Source organism: Endocarpon pusillum (genome assembly GCF_000464535.1).
Source record: "Endocarpon pusillum Z07020 unplaced genomic scaffold scaffold218, whole genome shotgun sequence".
NCBI lineage: Eukaryota > Fungi > Ascomycota > Eurotiomycetes > Verrucariales > Verrucariaceae > Endocarpon > Endocarpon pusillum.
Window position 1 is genome coordinate 141246 of NW_006916155.1, and position 19855 is coordinate 161100.

The window sequence follows — 19855 nt, forward strand, 5'->3', positions numbered from 1 at the left end:
ATGCTGCATGTCTCAACTGGCGTCCCTTGGCCAGAATCATTCGGGTTGCCAGCCACGATGGGCGCACTTTGCACCGCCCACGCTTAGTTCTTGAACGCCTTGGAAAAGAGTCAATAGATCGCACAATGCCTGAGTACCGTAGAACTCTGCAATACGCAGTTCTTTCGCCCCTTAAATTCTGTTTCGATTGCCACCTCCACTGGAATGATAGTGATTGCGAGGAAGTTGCAGTTACTCAGACTTCATGCCCTTTTCCAATAAGTTCAACAAGGGGGTGTCCTTATGGATTCGATGTTGGAGAACCCGCTCGGATGAAGAAAGTTCCCACCCGGTTTCTACCACCGGTCAGCCAATACCCACCAAGGACCATGACGGTACAACTCAATCGATAAGATCCGAATCGTCATCCCCGGCACAAGACTCAAACCAAATTTCTAGGGCTTCGGCGGATGGGGAACCTCCCATCCGAAGCACAACATCAACAACCCTTGATCAAGCCGCTGAGGATCCGCAAACCACCCACTATTCCCAACTTCCCTTGCAAGCGCCACGTAAACCGCGAAATATTTTGATCAACGATGCAGTACGTGATGGGACTGTTCGGCGTGTCTTCTCTAACACCCTAACATCGTCCGAACATTCCCTCCTTCTGAAGAATGAAACTGTTCGCTCATCCAGAAGGAAGAAACTCTACAGCGGTGGCTGTGATTGGGAGACGCTTGTCCCTTCAAGGCTCCTCTGCTATCTCATCATTGAATTTGAGAGCATTTCAAACGAGCCGTTCAAGGACGAGCGATTAGACGTCCTCGAATTTGACCTCAACTGGCAAGACGAGGGAGCCTACCACATGCTTAACAATGAGGCTCAACGACGCTTGCGACAATATCCCACCACCATGGAACGGCAGACTTACCGTAAGAAAGGCACATGCAAGCTGTTTCGGGATGAGCAGTATTGCTTTTCGACCCCTCTTAACGAAGAAGCAAAATGGCTGAACTTACTTTCTAACATGATTGTCCAGTTCATTGCTAAGAACGAGATGGTGAAATTCCATCTCGAAATAACATGGACGTATACCGCATCGGAGCCTCCTCAAGAAGCTTCCTGCTACGCGGAGAAGGTCAGACAATCCATTGATGCGCAACTTGTATCCAGAAAAAATTTCATTGGTGAATCGTACATCCCTTCCAATGTCCTCACTGAGATCATGTCCGAGACCACAACAGAACATCTGATCAACGAAGACGACTCCTTGAAAGACGTCGAAAGCCGCCGTTACCAGCAAAATGGCCAGTTTGACAAGAGAGGCTTTGTTCGAGATGTCAAGACCAAGGCCAGCATTTTGTTAGCTCTTTTCGTGTACAACAAACTGCCGCTCAAATATTTGCTACGACTGATGGAATCTGACATCACGAATGTCCATCTTGGCACTCTTCCACTACAAAGAGATCATTGTCCCGAGGGTGCCGATTCCGTAGACTTCGGAAACTTAGTGGATCATCAGTGGCGATTCTGTGCTCACAAGTTCCCAAAACCTGAAACAGCATCAGCGCATTCCTACGACCTCCATCGCCACACCATTTTGCCCATTCAGTATTGTAATGAAGGGAAGAAGATTGGAAATGGTGCGTACGGGGAAGTGTACAAAATTCGCATAGAGACAGACCATCACGAATTCAGGACGGTCAGCGAAGGATACCCATATCAGTATCAGGACAAATGCGAATTCTTTGCGCTCAAGAAATTCCGAGGGTCCATTTCAGCTGAGGAGTTCAAAAATGAAGCTGAAGTTCTCAAAGAGCTATCCAAACAGCGCCACAAGCATATTGTGCCTCATTTTGCATCTTGGAGCCAGGATGGCCAGTTCTCAATGCTTTTCCCTTTTGCGGATGGAAATCTTCGTGAGTACTGGAGTCGTCCACCCCAACGCCCAGAGGTCAACGCACAATTTGTGACGTGGATGCTCGCGCAGTTCTGTGGCCTTGCCGATGCAGTTCGCCGGATTCACATGATGGGCGGTTATCATCATGATATCAAGCCAGAAAATATTCTTTACTTTTCAGATGGTGTTTCCGAACTCCCGACACTGAAGATCGCTGACTTTGGATCTGCCAAGATCATGCAAGTCCGGTCGGGTGGATTGCTGGAGAGCTATTTGAGGATAGGTTGCTCACATGGTACACCAGCCTACGAAGCCCCAGACTTCTTCATAAATAAGGGAACGTCATCACCATACGACATCTGGACGCTGGGATGCGTTTTCCTTGAGACACTCCTTTGGACCTTTGGAATGCTCTTCGATGAACAGGGATCGTATTCGCGCGAGCGGCACATGGTGAACGATGTCACTGAGTCGAAGGATGCTATGTTCTGGTATCTTGACGGCGAAAGTTACGTCCGATGGAAACCTTTCGTCCAACGGCGTCTAGATGCTCTGGAATCCAGATGCAGGCAATACGGAGTTTACATGTCAATACTCCAGACCACGACGAAGATGTTGCATCTCGATCCAGCGCAAAGACCCAGGGCACACGAGGTTCATAATGATTTCGAATGCATCATTCATCGAGCTAAAGACCTTGATAAGAAAGATTGGACCAATCTCTGCATGACCGATGAGAGAACTCCAATTTCGACCCTTTCAGATGTCTCCGGTCCCACGAATCCGAAAGGCACGCCCGTTTCTGCCAAGTATGGCTACATTCTGCAAGGAAATCTCTACGAAGATGAGCGCGCTGTCCTTCGCGAATCGGGCTCACAGGGCAATCTGAGCGCGGGAAATCCGAGACCCCAAGAAGAGCTCAGTTCTGTGGGGTATAACGAGTTCCTGAAAGTTCCGACACCTCACATCGTCGTGAATGGCGAACTTGGAAACACAAGATCCAGTCAAGCAACTCAACCCAGTGATCAGAGGCCACTTCTTAGTTATAACCAAGGTCCACTGGAAGTCCGCCATCAGCCTACGACTCCTTCGCCGTGTGCAACCGAGACTTCTGACTGAAAGCCCATAAGACCTGGAAGGCCGGAGCTGTACAATGTTTAAATATTCTTGTGCTATATCATACAGCTCTCATAACGCATGACTATGATGTCTCCATTTCATAGAGTGATCCAAATGTGCTTCTGGAGTATCTTGAATCACCACCAATCATCATCCAATGTGCTGGATACCCCACCTTTGCTAGCGACGTCTGGAGAGAAGCAGGTGCGATCGGCCCACCATGCGGCTCTGCTGAACATCGAGGGCTGGCCGGGGTCATAACTGAACCGAGACTGGTCGATGGCCATGCACTTCTTGCAGTAGCGCCAGCAGAAGGACCGATTGTCAGCCTTTGGAAAAGATCCCACTGTTGGCTGACCTAGAAGCGATTTCAGTTTAAAACGGGGTTTGTCCCACCCACCCAGGTGGAAGGACGACTGAATCGATTGCTGACACCAATGGAGCTGACCAAGCAGTCTACCGTTCCAAGTCACTCGCATGGCCGGCCCACTCAAGGGTCTCCATCAAGATTGTTAGTAGGGATTGCAGACCTCGAAGGATCCGTTCATACCTGGAGATACCATCCGCAAAGCTACGGCCGTTCAGGATCTATGAGGCGCTTGCATTAACACATCCTCAACACCAATGAAATGGAAAATCGCAGTCGAGTCGTTGGTGTCCTCGAACACCTTAACGTCCGCATACGTCCGCATACGAAACAGTTGGGCATAGGGGTTGTGGGATAAATGGATGAATCGCCGCCTGCAAAGGAGCAAGAATTCCTACATCAGCATTTCTAGACTGAGACCGTCTCCCAGAATCGATCTTCGAAGACCGGAGTTCATTCGCAGAAGCACCGCCTTTACCTCTCAGCTAACGTTGCCCCCCACATGCCGACCTCCCTACAGAAGAAGAATTGGCCGACCCACGGGGAAGAATGGACTGTGGAACAGCGCTACCTCGTCCGCCCTAAACTCATCCGCTGGTTGGCCATGTTCCCAAAAGGGGCTGCTGATTATTATGTACGCTTTTCATACACCCCAAATTTTTGTGAACCTTTTTATCGAGAAGAGAAACAACGTCTTGGAGGCCTGATACTGAGGTGCGGGTAACAAACAGGAGGGAGTCAATCATACTATTGTTAAATCGCCTCGGCGGCCGACTGATGTACGTTTGCTTTCTACACTTTCTATTTTCCTTACTGTGTATTTTTTTGGAGACAATGCCTTCTGCAATCAACTGCATCCTACAAAATGTGTAATCAGCAGGAGGACATAGTCCCCTTTCCGTTCTCTTCTGGCGGACGGGACTTGGGAATCAAGAGTCCATCAAATTCTTCCACTAGAACAGACTTTTGACTAGATGACTAGCTAACAGTTACAATGCTCACAATATTGCAGGGAGAAAAGGATTGGCTCATGGACAAAAACTTGCAATCCACAATCGAGGTTAAGGGTTTCGGGACGTTGAAGGTTGAAATTTAGTTGATCAATTTCCTCGTTTACTAGTTGCTCCAATGCGCGGAATGGGAAGACTGATGCACAGTGAGTGAGATGGATTCTATACTATCTGTTTGATTCCATCTCACCAAGAGGATGTGGCTGATCTACACTATGGGGCGGGCGGAGCCGCATGACATCCGGCAGGACCCACTGCCCGCAAATCCTAACCAAAATGAGATCGAAGAGTGGGGTTTTACACGTTTCATGTCCTTTTTGGCTAGAACTGAGATTAGAAAGCTCAGTTCAGTGCTTAATTGAAGTCGATCTCTTTTAGTCTTCTCTCACCTCGTCTGACCTGTTGCGTACTGGTCTACTGTAGAAACGAGGCCTCAGAACAGAAGTGGAGTTGAAGTCTGATTGGTTTTCACCCGTCACTTACGTGTCTCTGCTGACCTGGCTGGCTGCACTAAGTGAACTAGTATCAGTAACGCGCTGGTAAGGCACCGGCCGCAAGGGTCCTCTCTCCACAGCGAGCCTGTCATTACTACGTACATAGACACAATTATATCATAAATTTATCCTACAATGTTGTAAGCGTCTTTTGTCTCACGGATGGTCAAACTAAATAGAAATAGAATAACTTTGGAAGGGAGGCAATAACTTCACTATATATATAGAGAAGAGAAGGACTCCGTACTCTACGGAGTACTTATGGGGTAAAGCACGTGTTGTGTTGGCTTGCCAAGAATTGAACCTTCCGCGTCACCGCTTGGCAGTATTTTGTTCTGTGCTGACTCAAGATGTGAAAGGAAAATTCTACTACAGTGTAAATTCTATTGCGGCTCACATCTCCATGTATCAAGTTAGAAGAAGAGGACATCCAGTGGCACGACTGCGCCGTGGTAGCACAGAGCTGCAAAAGAGAGGCAGAGCTCAACCACACTTCTGACTGTGTACTAGATGAATCACAGCCACGAAAAATGGCAGACAAAGATTCAGCACGGACACAGTGCACCGCACCAGAACTCTTGCTCAAGGTTGTGCTGGCAGGCACACTGAGCCACTATGAGACGAGGGGCATGATCGACGATAAGAGGTTGGAGCACATGTTGCACGCAGGGAAACAAATTCTATACAAAAGCCATCAAGAAAGTGATGTCCGGTGAGTATTTTTGTTTACTGGCAGTGACTACAATACAGCTGCTCTTCAGACTCACACCTATTCAGACAAAACCTGGGCTTCTCCCCGACTGTTTGGCAGGGCCTCACAGACGTTCTTACTCGAGCTATACCGGCCCTCGAGGTTCAATCCTTCGAATGGAAGAATCCACTCTCAGCAACCCACAACGGCTCTTCCTCAGACCTAATCGCTCTCAACTACTTCACTCTTGTCAAGGATATTGAACGGCTTAATGACCTCTGTACGATCGCACGAAACCTACTTGCAACAACGAAGAAGGCACAAAATTTAGCTGCAGAGAAAGGCTTCGATCAGCAAATCTTGAAGCTGATCGATGTGTGCGTCAGAGTCACCGCCCAAGGATTCGACGGAGAGGCGAATGCACGCAATGAGGAGCGCTGGCAGAAGATTGTCAATCTTTACAAGCGGCTGCTCATTACATGCCTACAATTCTTGCACAATTTCATCATGCATAATGAGCACCGGAAACTGGTCTTGTGGTTGGATCTGTTCGGAAACTCTCAGCAGACAGAAGTCGAGGCGCCGCCAGCTGTAGCGTCCACGGAGACTGCAATGTCTCAAACTGCGAGAGAGGCACGAATCAAAGCCACAGTAGACAAACTACCAAACTTTGGCACGTTCACCACTGAAGGAAGCCTGGGGTATAACATTGATGATGTGCACGCATTGTTCGATCTAATGAACACAGAAAGAGCTCCGGATGGTAACACCCAAGGCGCTGCTCGAATGCTCATGGATAAAATCAGAACAGATATGGAGAGACTGTCGGGTCTAAGTGCGAGCCAGTTGGATGAGAATCCCGAGGCACTGCTGAAAGTCGGAGCTGCACTCCGAGCTCAGCTGCCGACCAAGGATTTTCCTCTTCGAACACATGTCACAAATCCTTCACCACCTGTCCGCAAAGCCGTTGTCAGCATAGATCGAAACGCTGCGGCCGGCCAAGCTCGTGGGATGAATTGGACTGACTTGCCGGATTTGAGCCAATATGGCGATGCCACTACAATGAACACGGAAATTACCAATGATGATATAAGTATGCCGCGAAGTTCACAATCCGCAGCAGAGACTCTCCAGGAAGCCAAGGATGAGTTGATGGCTAGACTGCAAGAAGCTACGCCTATGATGGGAGCCAATGGTGAGCAGACATACGATCTGAAGGTTAACACTGAGAGTGGGGTGGGCGAAAGTGAGAGAAGCATGGATGGCGATGCCGACAGCCTGGAAGAAGAGGAAGACGAAGACGAAGAAGACTACCGGAACCCTGGAGACCAAGAACGTGGTCTTCTCACCGATGTACCGCTAGTCCTCGGACCTACCGAGATTGAGGCATTACCAATGATCATACAAGCAGGTATTGTTGACAGCTTCGGACTGAAAGGTGGAGAACGAAATGGGGCAAAGAATATGCAAGCTGTGCGTTGTCATATATTGCTGGCACAACAAGCAGGCCGAAACGTCCTTCGAGAGCTATTGATATTCATTGCCGCTTGGGACCTACCAGACGACGAGTTCTATTTCAAGATGATGGTTCAGATCATGGAGGCAATTTTGCAGAACGGCTTGATGTCGCATGCATATTCGGATTTTGGTCAGGCCAAGGATATTATTTCGCCCGCTCAAGCGGTCGTGATTAAAATATTAACGCACATCTTTCGATCCAAATACTCGCCAGCAGCAGTTGTGGACTCTAATGGTCAAGCACGGACTCCGAGAGCCCCAGCTACTCTCACTCGGGTTGACGTTCTCACGGTTCGATACATCTTCACCGTTTTCCGCGGTAACATCGTCCCCGAGACATGCGCCTTGATCTATCTTCAAGGCCAGATCCGAGCGGGTGCTGCACTGGCCGAGGACTTTCCGTTGAATCTATGGGACATGGAGAGAGTCTATGAAGGTGTCTACCAGTTCCTCGAATTCTTCGCCGTCCTAACAGAAAGCAATGATTGGAAAGGGCTGCTCGTCGATTGGGAAATCGTCTACGACCTGGTCACACTGATTAAAGAACTCGATGCCAGCATTCCGAAAGCTGCTCTAATAACAGAACTTCCCCCTTTACAACCAACAAAGACAACCAATGGAGTAGACACGGCTTCACATGCCGCCGCTAACCCTGCAAGTCCAGCCCCTGTCGCGGTCGAACGACCTTACGACCCCACCAGCATGGACCCAGGCCTCGGGGCCTCACCAGAAGAACCCCTTCCACCCGCCGAGGGAGATGATCATACACAGTCCCCACCTCTGGGAACCGAAGACCCCGCCGAATTCGAATGGCGCAACCTGAAGAAACTCATCGTTCTCGTTCTGTCATCTCTGGTCTGGAAATCCCCGACGGTGCAAAATCAGATCCGTGAACACGGCGGTGTGGAAGTCATCCTCGGCTGCACGCAGTATGATGCGCATAACCCGTATATCAAAGAGCATGCGGTCATGTGTTTGAAGTTTTTGCTAGAGGGGAACAGGGAGAATCAGGGGTTGGTGGAGAGCTTGGAGGCGAGGGAGGTGGCGAGGGGAGGACGGGAGGATGAGGTACTGAAGGGGTTTGGGTTGGAGGCCCGGGTTGGGGAGGGCGGCAGGGTTCGATTGGTGGAGACGCAAAGGGAGAAGGAAAGGGGGGGTGGTAAGGCGAGTGGTGGGGTTCAGCAGCCTGGTCAGGGACAGGGCGGAGGGTCGAGCAAGGATCGGGAGAGGAGAAGGAGTATGGGCAGCGTGGGCACCGGGTCGAAGAGTTCTGCGGTGGATCTGGCGATCAGGGGCAGAGAGAGAGTAGTGGAGGTGGTGGAGGATACATGAATAGAAGGAGTTGGTGTGTGGAGCCCTGTCGGATTTCGATGGAGAGATCTTCCCGCATCGTGCATGACTCGATATGTCACAGAGAACGGTGACCATCCTCGGCAGTAATGCAGCGAAACCACAGAGCCAATATAAAGATCCAGTCCCAAACTCCATGCTCCAGCCTCCAATATCACCTGAACGGAACGCACCACCGACTAACTATCTACATCCAATAGCATCCAGGCCGGGAGTGAACGTCGATCACCATCTTTACGTTACGGTTACCGACTCCACACCAGCCCTCGCACTGGCAGTTTTTGCTGCTTTGAATCTGACCCGGGAGCTAGGATTTGGTTTCTGCGTCTCCCCCTCCCCCCTTGATTCTGGCTTCTTTTATCTTATGAATTCGACGGCCGTAAGTTACATAATAACGCTGGACGTGGAGAAAAGCAAGGAGCGGTAATGAGGTTCTAACAAGCAATGTTACCGAGTCGTTCACCAGAAAGTAACCAATGTAAGTTAGGCCAAGATTAGAGCGTCATTAGAACACTCTAGCAAAACTTTAGCGACATCGGGCCTCCTGAAGCACCCGTCATAACGTACCCAACAGCCAATGCACCAAAATTACTTGGCGTTTTGGGTCTCGGAGCATATATTTCTATTATTCGGACGTTGCTGGTCCTATTTCGGAAGATAGAATTGAAAGAAAACTGTTCCAGAAACAATACATCGAAAGCCCACTGCCCTCAGATGACTATTCGTCAATGGCGGCGAGCTGAAATTGGTATGAACGGAGATATCGGCCCTAAAAATCGTGCATATGGGGTTGTAGTGCATGAGACAGTTGGGTACGTTACCAAGGCCAGCTCCAGTCCGAAGGTCCCTCCACGCCCTTCTTTAGGCGCGTTAACCTGTTAGGCGCTTTCCTGAGTCCTGACCACCCGACCTCGTCTAAAACTGCTTCAACCAGCCAGCACATCGATCCTTACTCCGTCTCGGAAAACACGGGCGTATCCTGACCGATACCGCAATGGCGGTGAAGGAAAGGTAATGGACACCAGTACTTAATGCCAAGTTCGGAAGCCATGCAGGCACGGTGAAGATGAGGCGTGTAGTCCTAGAAGACGAGATTTCAAGGAGGAGCAGCCAAGTCCGAGGAAGATAAGAGTGGAGGAGGCCAAGATTTGCTTTGGCAAAGTTTTAAGGGCTTGGGAAAGATCATCTTGTCGGCGGTATTCATGTAGTTACTAGTTAGTGGATCACATTGAGCATCTTACAATCGGAACAGATTGATGAACAACAGCACCCCTACTCCACAGGTTTTCAGTTTCAGGGCTTAAGTGGTTCAGAAGCCGTAATGCGATATTACTCCCCCCCTGTTCCGCTACATTCCGCTCCGCTCCATATCTATCACAGGCGGTACTCATGTCGAGAGACATAACGTGCAAAGAATCTCTGTGCAGCCCTTTTAGGTCGGAGGCTCCCAAGTAAACCCGTCACTCCTGGCTGACGCCATTATGCACGAACGAAGCCTCGTTGGAAGGATCCAATATCGGACGCAGTACTTCGCTGGTCAGTGGAACATCTCCACTGATGAATCCGGCCCCAGAAAAGACCCTGTGCGCTTGGTTGGACATTCTCCGTGTCAACAAGCAGAGCTCATGTCCTTTTATGCAGAGAACTGCGTTGTAGAAACACATCTCACCTGCTTTGCTGGACTTGGAGATACATGCCCAATATTCTCACTTCAGCTTCACTTCCGCTGGCGCCATCTTTGCAAGAAGTATGATTTTGAAGGAGTCATAAGTCACAGCCGTGAGCCCGACAAAACACTTTCATTATTTGCTATAAAGTCGTATCATTCCCAACTCTTGCAGGATTCATGACCACCTTGTTCTCCTCTTCTCGACCACGTTGCGAAGCATCTCCATGTTTAAGTAGGACTTGCACCCAGACGTTTTAGCTGTAACTCGCCGCTGCACAAGCGACTGGATTTAAGTCGATCTCCGGTTTCCAATATACTAGACGTGAATCCTAAGAATTTATGACACAAGGACGAGGGGCTCGGGTTTGTTTGCATATCAGTCAGTTATTCAGTTGGTCTTCTGGGACGTTATTCAGGGCGACATACTTTCAGCACGGGAAGCAGCATCAGACCTTCGTAGGAACAAGATGGATAACGGACGGGGCTGAGAGACAGTCGGTCTTCTCTTCGTTGATTGATTGATTAAATGCTCGTTCCTTGGATTTCTGGCTCGAGTTCGGTGTGCTAATCACATTGCATGGCATTGTGTGGCATTGTATCATATTGTACCGGCTTAGTGGTTTGCATTTATGGAAGAAGAACTAGTTACTCGCTCAGAGCACCCGCTCGTTCGCTGGTTATGCCTCTCTCCCTCGCTCCCCGTAGACTCTCTGTTCAACAGTCACAATCTCCCATGCCTAGCCCTAAAAATCGACACCTTATCATCATAAAACAAAATCTCCCTCAACTTAAAAACCTTCGCCATCTTACTCCGGGTATATCTACCATTCTCACTCCGCTCGTCATCATCCACGTCCGAGTCGCCCTCCTCCCTTGCGGAACCAATTTCCGAACCCCCATCCTCGCCAATACCACCATGGTCAGAAGAGGTATGGTGATGTTGGTGTGCCCCATCAGCATCGTCACTATCATCATCCGACCCACCGCCATTAATACCGCTGCCGTGCGAAGCAGATGCAAGATCCGAAACCGAAGGTTTATGGCCCGCCGCATACTCCAGGATCTCAAAGCATTTCGTCTGAATCCCTAGATAGCAGAGCTCCAACTCTGGTCTCAGAGCAACCACGTCCACTATCTGCAGGGCCAGCTCCCTCGAGTCCAAATTTCTGCCATGGACATGCTCAGAGACGTGTGGGATATGCAGGGAACGGAGATGGGGTATACAGGGCAGTCGTTGAAGGAAGAAATGCCAATCTTTGTAGTCGATCGCTACGGCTAGTTCGCGGAGACACGACATGCGGCCACTGAGGATAAAAGTAAGGACTTCACGGTTTAGAGTCCAGCGCCGGTTGCGGCTGCTGGGGCCTCCTCCTCCGGCTGCGACGGCGCCGTCATCATCGGTGCGGTCGCCGCTCCCGATCAGAAGTTTTCTGAGGCTGGCTCGGTGTCGACGGAGCGGCCCGCGGTAAATTTGGTCGATGGTGACGTTCGAGGGATACATTTTGTTTTCTTGAAGGAACAGCCATTCTAGACTGTCTGGGGCCAGGGTGTCTCTGATGAAGTTAATAAGGGAGTAGGAAACGCAATCTGTATGCAGGCGTTTAAGCTTTAGTGGATAGTCTTGTGGTGGGAAGGCAAATTTTGGAGTAGAGGGTGTCCTCGGAGATTTCAAGGATGTTTTGGTCGATGCTGTTGGCATGCCAAATTCGGTCTGCGGACTGAACTTTTTACGTAATGCTCCCCATAGCTTTTCATGCTGACGGCACCCTAAGATGGTAAGCGATGTTAGACCAGTCCATTCTATTGATCTTGAAAGTACTGGAATCGAAATTGAAACCCGTTCAAGCTCAAGGACATCCAATTTCAGCTTGAGAGGTGACAATGAAGCTTTTCGACTTGATTCAGCATTACAATCCCGCTTTGATGAGTCGAGGATACTCTGGCTGGCAAGCGAGTCTGTGAGCTCTTGCATCTTGATGTCAAAGTTGACGACAGGTGTGCTAGAATTTTCAAGAGTCTCTTTGATGGTTGATATATTTTGGAATATGGACGGATCATGCGTTTCCTGCACTTTGCTAGCGAAGTCTAGACCTTTAGATGGGATGCCTGTAGATTGGGATGAGGTGGTTTGCAATGGTCTTGTCTCGTTTGTGGTTCGAGCATCCTCATTGGTGGTTTCGATGGAGTCGACGATAGAATTTCCACTGAAGGTTTCATTCAGTCCTCCCAGCAGAATCCCCAGTAATCCGCCTGGAGAGGAAGATGCATTATCTGTTGTTGGCGGCCCTACATGGATCTTGTCCTCTGGAAGACTTGCCCAAGTATCGTATTGGGCGTGCTGAGCGAGGCCAACCCTCAGCTCACGCAACCGAAGGAATGACCGCTCAATGAGAATGCTCATCTCCTGCACGTAGGGCAACTCATCGATGTCAAGAACGCTAAGGCTTTTCAGCGGTGATAGAATTGAAAAAGTAGGAAATTCAACGCGAGGATATGGTGGAATCTGGAACAGTGACGCTGGTAGGCTTGTGGGAGCGAGAGGGTTGCCGCTTTGGGAATTGTGAGGGATCAAAGTGGGATTTCCTGGAGGAGAACTGGCTTCAGAGTTGTCATGCCACCGCACCCATACTCGCTCCAGTCGAGATTCGTGTCCATCGTCTCGATCTGCCAACGAGCCTAGCGCGAGCCAAACGTCACGGAGGACGCCTGTCGGCATATCCCAGATAAATGTCTCCAAATTCCTCATTCGGCCAACTGCGAGAGCGACAAGTGTACCCAGCATCTTTCCTCCTTCCTTTGTGATAAGATATTCCTGAACCCAATCCGCTGGTCCATTGCCCAATGAGAATTTGCGAGTGTATTGTGCGAAATCGTTACCCCGTCTGGTTTTCTGCCATCTCGAGGCCGGCCTGGCAGGATGAGGGCACTGATCGAGGCGTCCGCACTGACTGCATCTGTGAATGTGATGATGCGAATATTTTTGATTGGGAGCCTCTCCGAAGACGTCCCTTGCCATGACCAGAGTTGCCAGGCCATATGTCAAAGCATCGACTCCTGTCCGATTGTCAGTGGTCGTGTGACCGTCTGGCCACACGATATCGAATCTCGAATATATCTGAGGTATTGCGAGAGCATGCAGAGCCGAGTGAGAGAGTGCAAGGGAAGTCAGATCGTTCGTATGCGTTACCTTTTGAAAGACTTTAGCGACGCCTAATGACAGAATACAATAGCTTACTTCTCGGATGATCACCTTCAGAACGTCCACTGGTAGATCTAGTAAATTGAGCGGAGCACTCTTGGTAACGGCTGCCCATTCCGCTTCTCTCTCGCCTAAGAGTTTTGACATCACCCGCTTGGTATTCCGGCAGATCGGATCTGAATGAGGAGTATCTTCTTCTGTCAGTCCAAGGGGGAACTCCATAATGAAGGATATTCTGAATGACCGAACACTTCGTGAAGCGTAAGGAGACTGGGAAAAGCGGGGGACTGGTCAACCAGTTCGCCCCAAAGGCTTACCAGCCTTCTGCGTATTTGAGGCGAGGCGGATGCAATATGACTTGCACACGCAGGGGCTGGGGTCAACAAGGTGGAATGGTTGTGCTCATGACAGTGGAGCCTTCTTCTTCTACTACTTAGTGTACGTCCTTTTTATTCTCCGTGTGTTGCTAGTGCAGTATACAGGTAGAAAGAGCTCAGTATCGAGTAGGCATTCACTCGTTCGTTGGTTCCGAGTGGTTATGTAGTGACTAGTGGACACAGCGCTCGACGGTCCCGCAGCAACGCCCGAGCTAACTAAGTTAACTTACAGGGCTGACTGATTATGTAAGATTTAATCAGGAAAGGAATGATCCGCAGCAATTTCTTTGTTGAAGGCTGAGAACATAGACATCTCATCCTCCAGCTCTACACCATACCACTACCAAAGAATATAATCAGGATGAAGTATGTGTTCGCAAAAGAGTCTAGCAGGACTGTAGTCACATATTGGGCGCTCAGATGGCCGACAAAGCCAAGGCTCCGATTCGTTAGAACTGGACCCACAGATAGGCCTTCCATTGGCTCTACAACTCCTTAGCTTTGCCCCATTGTCACTGCCTTATAAACGCCTCCGCCACCCATCTCAACCTCCCCATCCCTAACCATCCTTCCCAGAAAATCCTTCAACTCCTCATTACTAAAAGGAAATCCACCAGGAACTACCATACCCAACATCATGACAATCCTGGGCAGGGGCATCGCACCTTGATTCGTAAGCAGACTTAGGATAAATTGGTGGTACACCGCCATCTTCTGTTGGAGGAGGGATTCCGAGGCTGAATGTGCGGCCAGCGAGGCGGCCGTTTCAGCGGCGGCGATTGCGGCGGCTGCCGAGGAAGATGAAAGGCTACCTGATGTAGGATGGTTGGGAGTGGCTGTAGTGATGGTGCTGGTAGCATGAGCTGCGTCTGTACCATCAGGGAGTGTCTCAAGCACCTCATATGTATCTGGTGTTGTTTCTGTGAGGATGGACTTGCTAAGCCAAAGTTTGCAGGCTGAACGGACAAGAAGCGGCGACATTTCTAGCTCGGTAGCAAGGTCTTCGACAGTTCGTGATATTGACAAATTGGAGGTCGTTGCAGGGTCAGAGTCGAATGCATGGATGACGCTGGCTTCCCAGGGGGTCACTTCACCTCTGAAGCAGCGGTCCTTAAGCTCGAGCTCTATTTCCACTTGGCCAAGAGCATTAAGCCACGTCAGATTTCGCGATTGTTTGAGTGCAGAGAAGCCTTTCTCATACAGGTGTTGTTGCGCCATAATCTGCATAGGGACTTTGAAGGTTTGGTCCTGGAGAGTAGGCCAAAAGAGGTGGGAAAGAATCTTTGCATGAAGATCGGGTTGAGAAGTAGAGGAGATTTCTCTGTCTGTTTCATTCTTGGATGGCTCGAGACCCTGTTCTTGACGGATTGTCTGGTTAATGTTGATTGATTCACGTTTAATATCCCGTAGCATTACAGAACAGCTCTGAAGGACAGACTCCCCAAACCGGATCTTTAGGAGCTCTAGAACCGTGGTTTCTTGGTTGAAGTCCTTGCGGTTCTTGAGCAGTCGATCTGAAAGCATTGTTTGGAGCTCTTTCACGATAGTGTCTTTGCTTTCGAAAAGAGACATGAGGCTTCCAATTACATCAAAGTTCTTTGACTTCCTGTAGTCCGATGCTGCGTCAATGGGGTCAGGGACCCAATTCAGATTGTTCCAATCGGTATCGCCTTCGTCCTCCTTTGCATTGTCAATACCATGCTCCTTAAGCTCACTGGCAGCCTCATTCAGGACTTCGGCATCCGGCGGCAGAGGCTCGCCCTCAACATCTTCCACGTCGCTGAAAAGGCCGGTAGCAATGACTTTAACGGTGTCTTCACGATCACGTAGGTAGCGACGCACAGGCCTGGCCACTCGGTCGAGAAGAACTCCTTTCGGATCGAGTCGCCGAAATGCCCGTATTATGGATATATAGAGACGAAGAATATGAAGCGTGGAGACCCCGGGCTGAAGCAGGCGAGAAGATAAGACAGCAATAAAATTGCTTGTAAGGTATGTCCGAGTGGATGGATTCGTGATGTAGTATTTGAGGTCATCGATTCGACTTTTCGTGCTATCCCAATCCATGACAATCTCGAAAAGCTCTTCCACCCGCAACGCTCCTAGTCGAGTAAGCGCCATTTCTTGCCAGTTCTGCACATCTGAAAGATTGATCTCGGATGAGCGATCAAAGAACACCGTTTCTCCACTTCTCAGAGCATTCAAGAATTGTACGGCGTATCTTGAAAAGACATTTTCGATCCAATACCTGAGGTGAGGCAGCACACCCGACTCGTCATCGTCAATGCCTGCATACGACCAGTTGACGAACTCCGTGAGCATTTGGTCAAGAACGGCAGCGAAGATTTTGCGAGCCTTGTCACCCCCAAGGCCGACACTGCTCCATGTTTTCATGAGAGCTAAAAGCTCGTTCCGTATCTGCTTGACGTCGTTCGGCTCGACAAAGATATCGTTGGCCTCATCTAGCTCACTCATACTCACACATGATGGGTAATAGGACCTATACGTGACTTGAGGCACAGCTGGTTGCATTTCAGTGTCCAGATCGTGTTGTGGGTACGGTGAGATTTGAGCACTGAGTTCGAACTCTTCATCCCCGATGCCCAATATTTTCCTGCTACAATTGGAGAGAAACCTGGTCAGAAGGACTTCGATTTCCGTTTGCGGCAAAGCATAAGCCGCAAGTGCGTGAAGATCGCGCTGGAAGTTGCTCTTCGATAGCTTTGCTTCGAAAGACGTAAGATGGGGTAGGAGGCACTGCATGAGAGGATATATGTAGACAGACTGAATCATGTCTAGCGAGTTGCGGATTCGAAGCAGAACTTGCCCAGCATCCTCACCATAAAATTGCTGATAAGATCAGACGCGCCAGAAGGACATCTGTGTTGGACTTACTCGTAGTAGAGGGGCTTTGGAGTGTGCTAGAAAGTGCCCTCGAACATGATTTGTATACCACTCTACTAAATTTTCGTGCTCTGTTTTCTGCTCACGTGCTCGTTCCTCCTGGTGCTTCAAGATAACGTAGCGAATCGATTCAAATGCGTCTCTTGGTACCTTGTTATAGGCCGCTGCAAAAGCGTCGAGATCTCGTCGATCTCTTCGCTCCACAAAGTCTCTTTCAGGAAGGGTCAGAAACGAAGTGGCTGCATGCCACGCTCTGTCCCATATGACGTGTTCCGGGTACGTAGTTAAAGCTTCTGGTGCTGGACGTAAAGTAGGCGAGAATATGGGATCCCTAACTGATCGATCAAATTCGGTCTGGCTAAGCACTGGCGTAGGGGCAAGGTCCTTCAGACACGATGATGGGAAGACAGAATCGAAGACCCTTTTTCGCCCCGCCATAGTCGCAGGCATTTTGATGATAATTACATGATTGGGCTCTTCTCATAAGAAAGAAAAATACCCATATTCATTACTGTACTTTCAAGCACAGCAAAGGCTGTCAACTGGTGTAAGAAATACTTATAGTTGTTCATGTATGGAGCGGCTCAAATAAGTTGCCAGGGAACATTGCCAAGACGTTCCTATCAAGGGGTGATTGTGTAAGTTTGTTACCATAATGATACACCACAGCGAATGCTCAAGATGGATGAAATAGCTACACATTCAGCCGGTGATTCAGATTAAGAATGACTACAATGGCTGTTTGAGAGCTTCTGTGCCGCGTGGTATGCTATTCTGCAAGAAATGTGCACAGCAAAGAGCCTAGCGCTACATGCGCCTTTTGGCGACCCAACATCCCATCATTAAGCTCCAGATAATGCCATGATACATAGCCTGAACGTCTTGCTAAGTATATCTGGCATGAACGGAACATCCCTTCCAGTCCAATCAATACATGACGGAAGAGTGTTGGCATCACATAGCGTCTTCAAAATCCTCCTCCTCGTCTGACTCGTCCTTCTTTACTGTCATCAAACCAGCCTTGTCACCACCATTGGCAGCTTCAACGCTGTTTTCAAACTTAACCCTCTTGATCTCCCTCTCGCTGCCGTCGTTTGCCGAAGGAGTACCAGCAGCAGGCGTGTTGGCGTCCGAGGAAGGTCCTGAATCGGAGTCGAACTCCCGCTTTACTCCATTTGTAGTCATAGGCGGTTGTTGCCATTGCTGAGATGACGAGGCCGGCGTTGTAGTCCCAGGTAATGGCGTGCCCACACCAGTCGAAAGAACATCTTCAAAAGAATCCTCATCTCCCTCATCGGACTCCAGATCTTCTTCAGCAGCTCTTCGCTCCGCTTCCTCCTTTTCCCGTTGCATTTCTGCGCGGTAAGCGGCGAGGTCATCCTGCTCGTCAACGATTGGCTTCTTCTCATCAATATCCTCTTCCTTCTTTAGTATTCCGCCGTTCGCTAGCGCATCTTCAGCCTTCACAACTCCATCACTAACACCAGACACCGTGCTCTGCGTATGCCAGACAGGGAGCATATTCTGCTTCGCCAATGCTGCCTTCTTCGCCTCCCGCCTTGCTTCATCGGCTGCATCATGGTCTTCTCCACTGGTCAGATTAATACCCAAACTTTCTGCTTTGATCTTCTCCGGCCCCGTCCTGCCTGCCTTGGCAACCTTGATGGACCCTGGTACGTCAACGTACTCTCTCCTCGCATGCTGACCTCGTTCTCGAGGAACTTCTTTCTTATTCTCCCATGCCGTGTCGAAATCATTCTCGGGGATTTGTAGGCGATCAACCTGTTGCATCAATGAGAGGATCTTGCTCAGTTGGTCCATAAGCCGAGAGTGCTTCTCGTGCCCGACCATGCCCGCAGCATCTTTAGCCTGCGGGGTTTTTTCAAGGGTGGTCCCGCACTTCTCGCAGGCAAATCCTTCGTCGTTGACATGAAAAGTAAGCACCTGAAAGGCGTCATATTCTGACTTGCATCGCGGACAACGCCAATCCTTGCGCTCTGTCTCGGGCTTATAAAGGTCCTTGATTCTGTCAGTAAGTTTCGTGATGCGGTATTTGATCGCGTCGATAGCCGGGTGGAAAGGAATGTAGTAGTAGTCCCGAGATGCGCCGCGTGTCTGACCAACTTTGGCTTCTACCTTCGAATGGCTGTCGAGAAGTTGAGCTTTCCTCAGAGGTGCTACAAGTTTGCGAATCTCTTTTTGCTGAGTGGAAAGAAGGATATTGAGGTCGTCAGCGTGGAGGACAGAGTGGATGAGCAGCGCATCGATGATGAGAATTTGTTTTGGATTGGAGTAGAACGAGCGCACAACCGTACGAATGAGTGTCTTTGCCGCATCCATACTACGCGATCTTACGGCTAAGCTGTAGAGGACGGTATGGAAGGTTTCGGAGGTTGTAGCCTAAGGACAAAGGCTAGGTTAAGTTCTGAATCAAGATGTGACGGTAGGGGGAGCCGGAGGAATGTTCAGTCAGGCTAAAACGAAAGGAGGCGACATCCTCTACCTCGAGAAAGCAGTGAAGCTGTCGAAGCTGGAGGATGTAGAATACTGGGGTGTTCAAGAGAAGTGAATCAGATGCGGGATCTGAGTCAGATTACGCTCATTGCCGCAGATCTTGTGCTTACTGTACAGTATTCGGCCCTGCGATCTTACAGTACCGCTGTACTAGTTGATTAGTACTAATTAGTTAGTATTTAGTTCGTAACAAACTCCGTAGTAAGTAGCTGCCATAAAGCTTAGGTCTACGAACATCAAGCTCCAACTCCCGCAGTCGAAATACCTACCACGCAAAAGAAGTGCCGATACAGCTCACCAAACAATAATGTTGTACAACAATACAAGCCAGTACAGAAGCTACTCCACAGAACCAACCACCTAACCAAAGACCACTTACCTTACCACCAACGGAAATATACCCTCCTTGAAAATCCAACCCAATCTTTATGTGTATTCCTCCGTGCCCACCTAACATTTCAACTAAATCTAGCCACCCAAACAAGCAAGCAAGCGACCCGCCCAAATACTGGCCCAGCAGCACTTGTCCCATCCCAGGCACCTCACCCATCACTCATGACAGAATCACAATCAATCGTCGCAAGGTAAAACTCATAGACAGCCCGCTGAACACAGTCAAGGCAAAGACCGATCAGGGGTGGTTTCTCAATCCAGCGATCAACGCACATCCGACCCTCCTTACATTCTCTGCAGATAGCGACCTCGACGGTCTTCTGGTGTCTGCAGGAGGTGTAGTGTTGGATATAGAGTTTGCACATGGT

General features: G+C 49.5%; 5 protein-coding genes across 5 annotated transcripts; 2 read left to right on the plus strand and 3 right to left on the minus strand.

The window, feature by feature from the left end:
* Nucleotides 1–244: 244 nt before the first annotated feature.
* EPUS_04257 (uncharacterized protein) lies at nucleotides 245–3001 on the plus strand (the record flags this gene model as incomplete). The annotated part of the gene is made up of 1 exon (XM_007803353.1): nucleotides 245–3001. One exon carries the CDS (start codon nucleotides 245–247, stop codon nucleotides 2999–3001), a length of 2757 nt encoding a protein of 918 aa, XP_007801544.1.
* A 2401-nt stretch (nucleotides 3002–5402) lies between these two features.
* On the plus strand, nucleotides 5403–8413 carry EPUS_04258 (uncharacterized protein; the record flags this gene model as incomplete). The annotated part of the gene is made up of 2 exons (XM_007803354.1): nucleotides 5403–5584; nucleotides 5650–8413. 2 exons carry the CDS (start codon nucleotides 5403–5405, stop codon nucleotides 8411–8413), a joined length of 2946 nt encoding a protein of 981 aa, XP_007801545.1.
* A 2408-nt stretch (nucleotides 8414–10821) lies between these two features.
* EPUS_04259 (uncharacterized protein) lies at nucleotides 10822–13521 on the minus strand (the record flags this gene model as incomplete). Its single annotated transcript, XM_007803355.1, has 1 exon — nucleotides 10822–13521. One exon carries the CDS (start codon nucleotides 13519–13521, stop codon nucleotides 10822–10824), a length of 2700 nt encoding a protein of 899 aa, XP_007801546.1.
* Nucleotides 13522–14171: 650 nt separating this feature from the next.
* EPUS_04260 (uncharacterized protein) lies at nucleotides 14172–17030 on the minus strand (the record flags this gene model as incomplete). Its single annotated transcript, XM_007803356.1, has 2 exons — nucleotides 14172–16526; nucleotides 16572–17030. 2 exons carry the CDS (start codon nucleotides 17028–17030, stop codon nucleotides 14172–14174), a joined length of 2814 nt encoding a protein of 937 aa, XP_007801547.1.
* Nucleotides 17031–17534: 504 nt separating this feature from the next.
* EPUS_04261 (uncharacterized protein) lies at nucleotides 17535–18920 on the minus strand (the record flags this gene model as incomplete). Its single annotated transcript, XM_007803357.1, has 1 exon — nucleotides 17535–18920. One exon carries the CDS (start codon nucleotides 18918–18920, stop codon nucleotides 17535–17537), a length of 1386 nt encoding a protein of 461 aa, XP_007801548.1.
* Nucleotides 18921–19855: the final 935 nt, after the last annotated feature.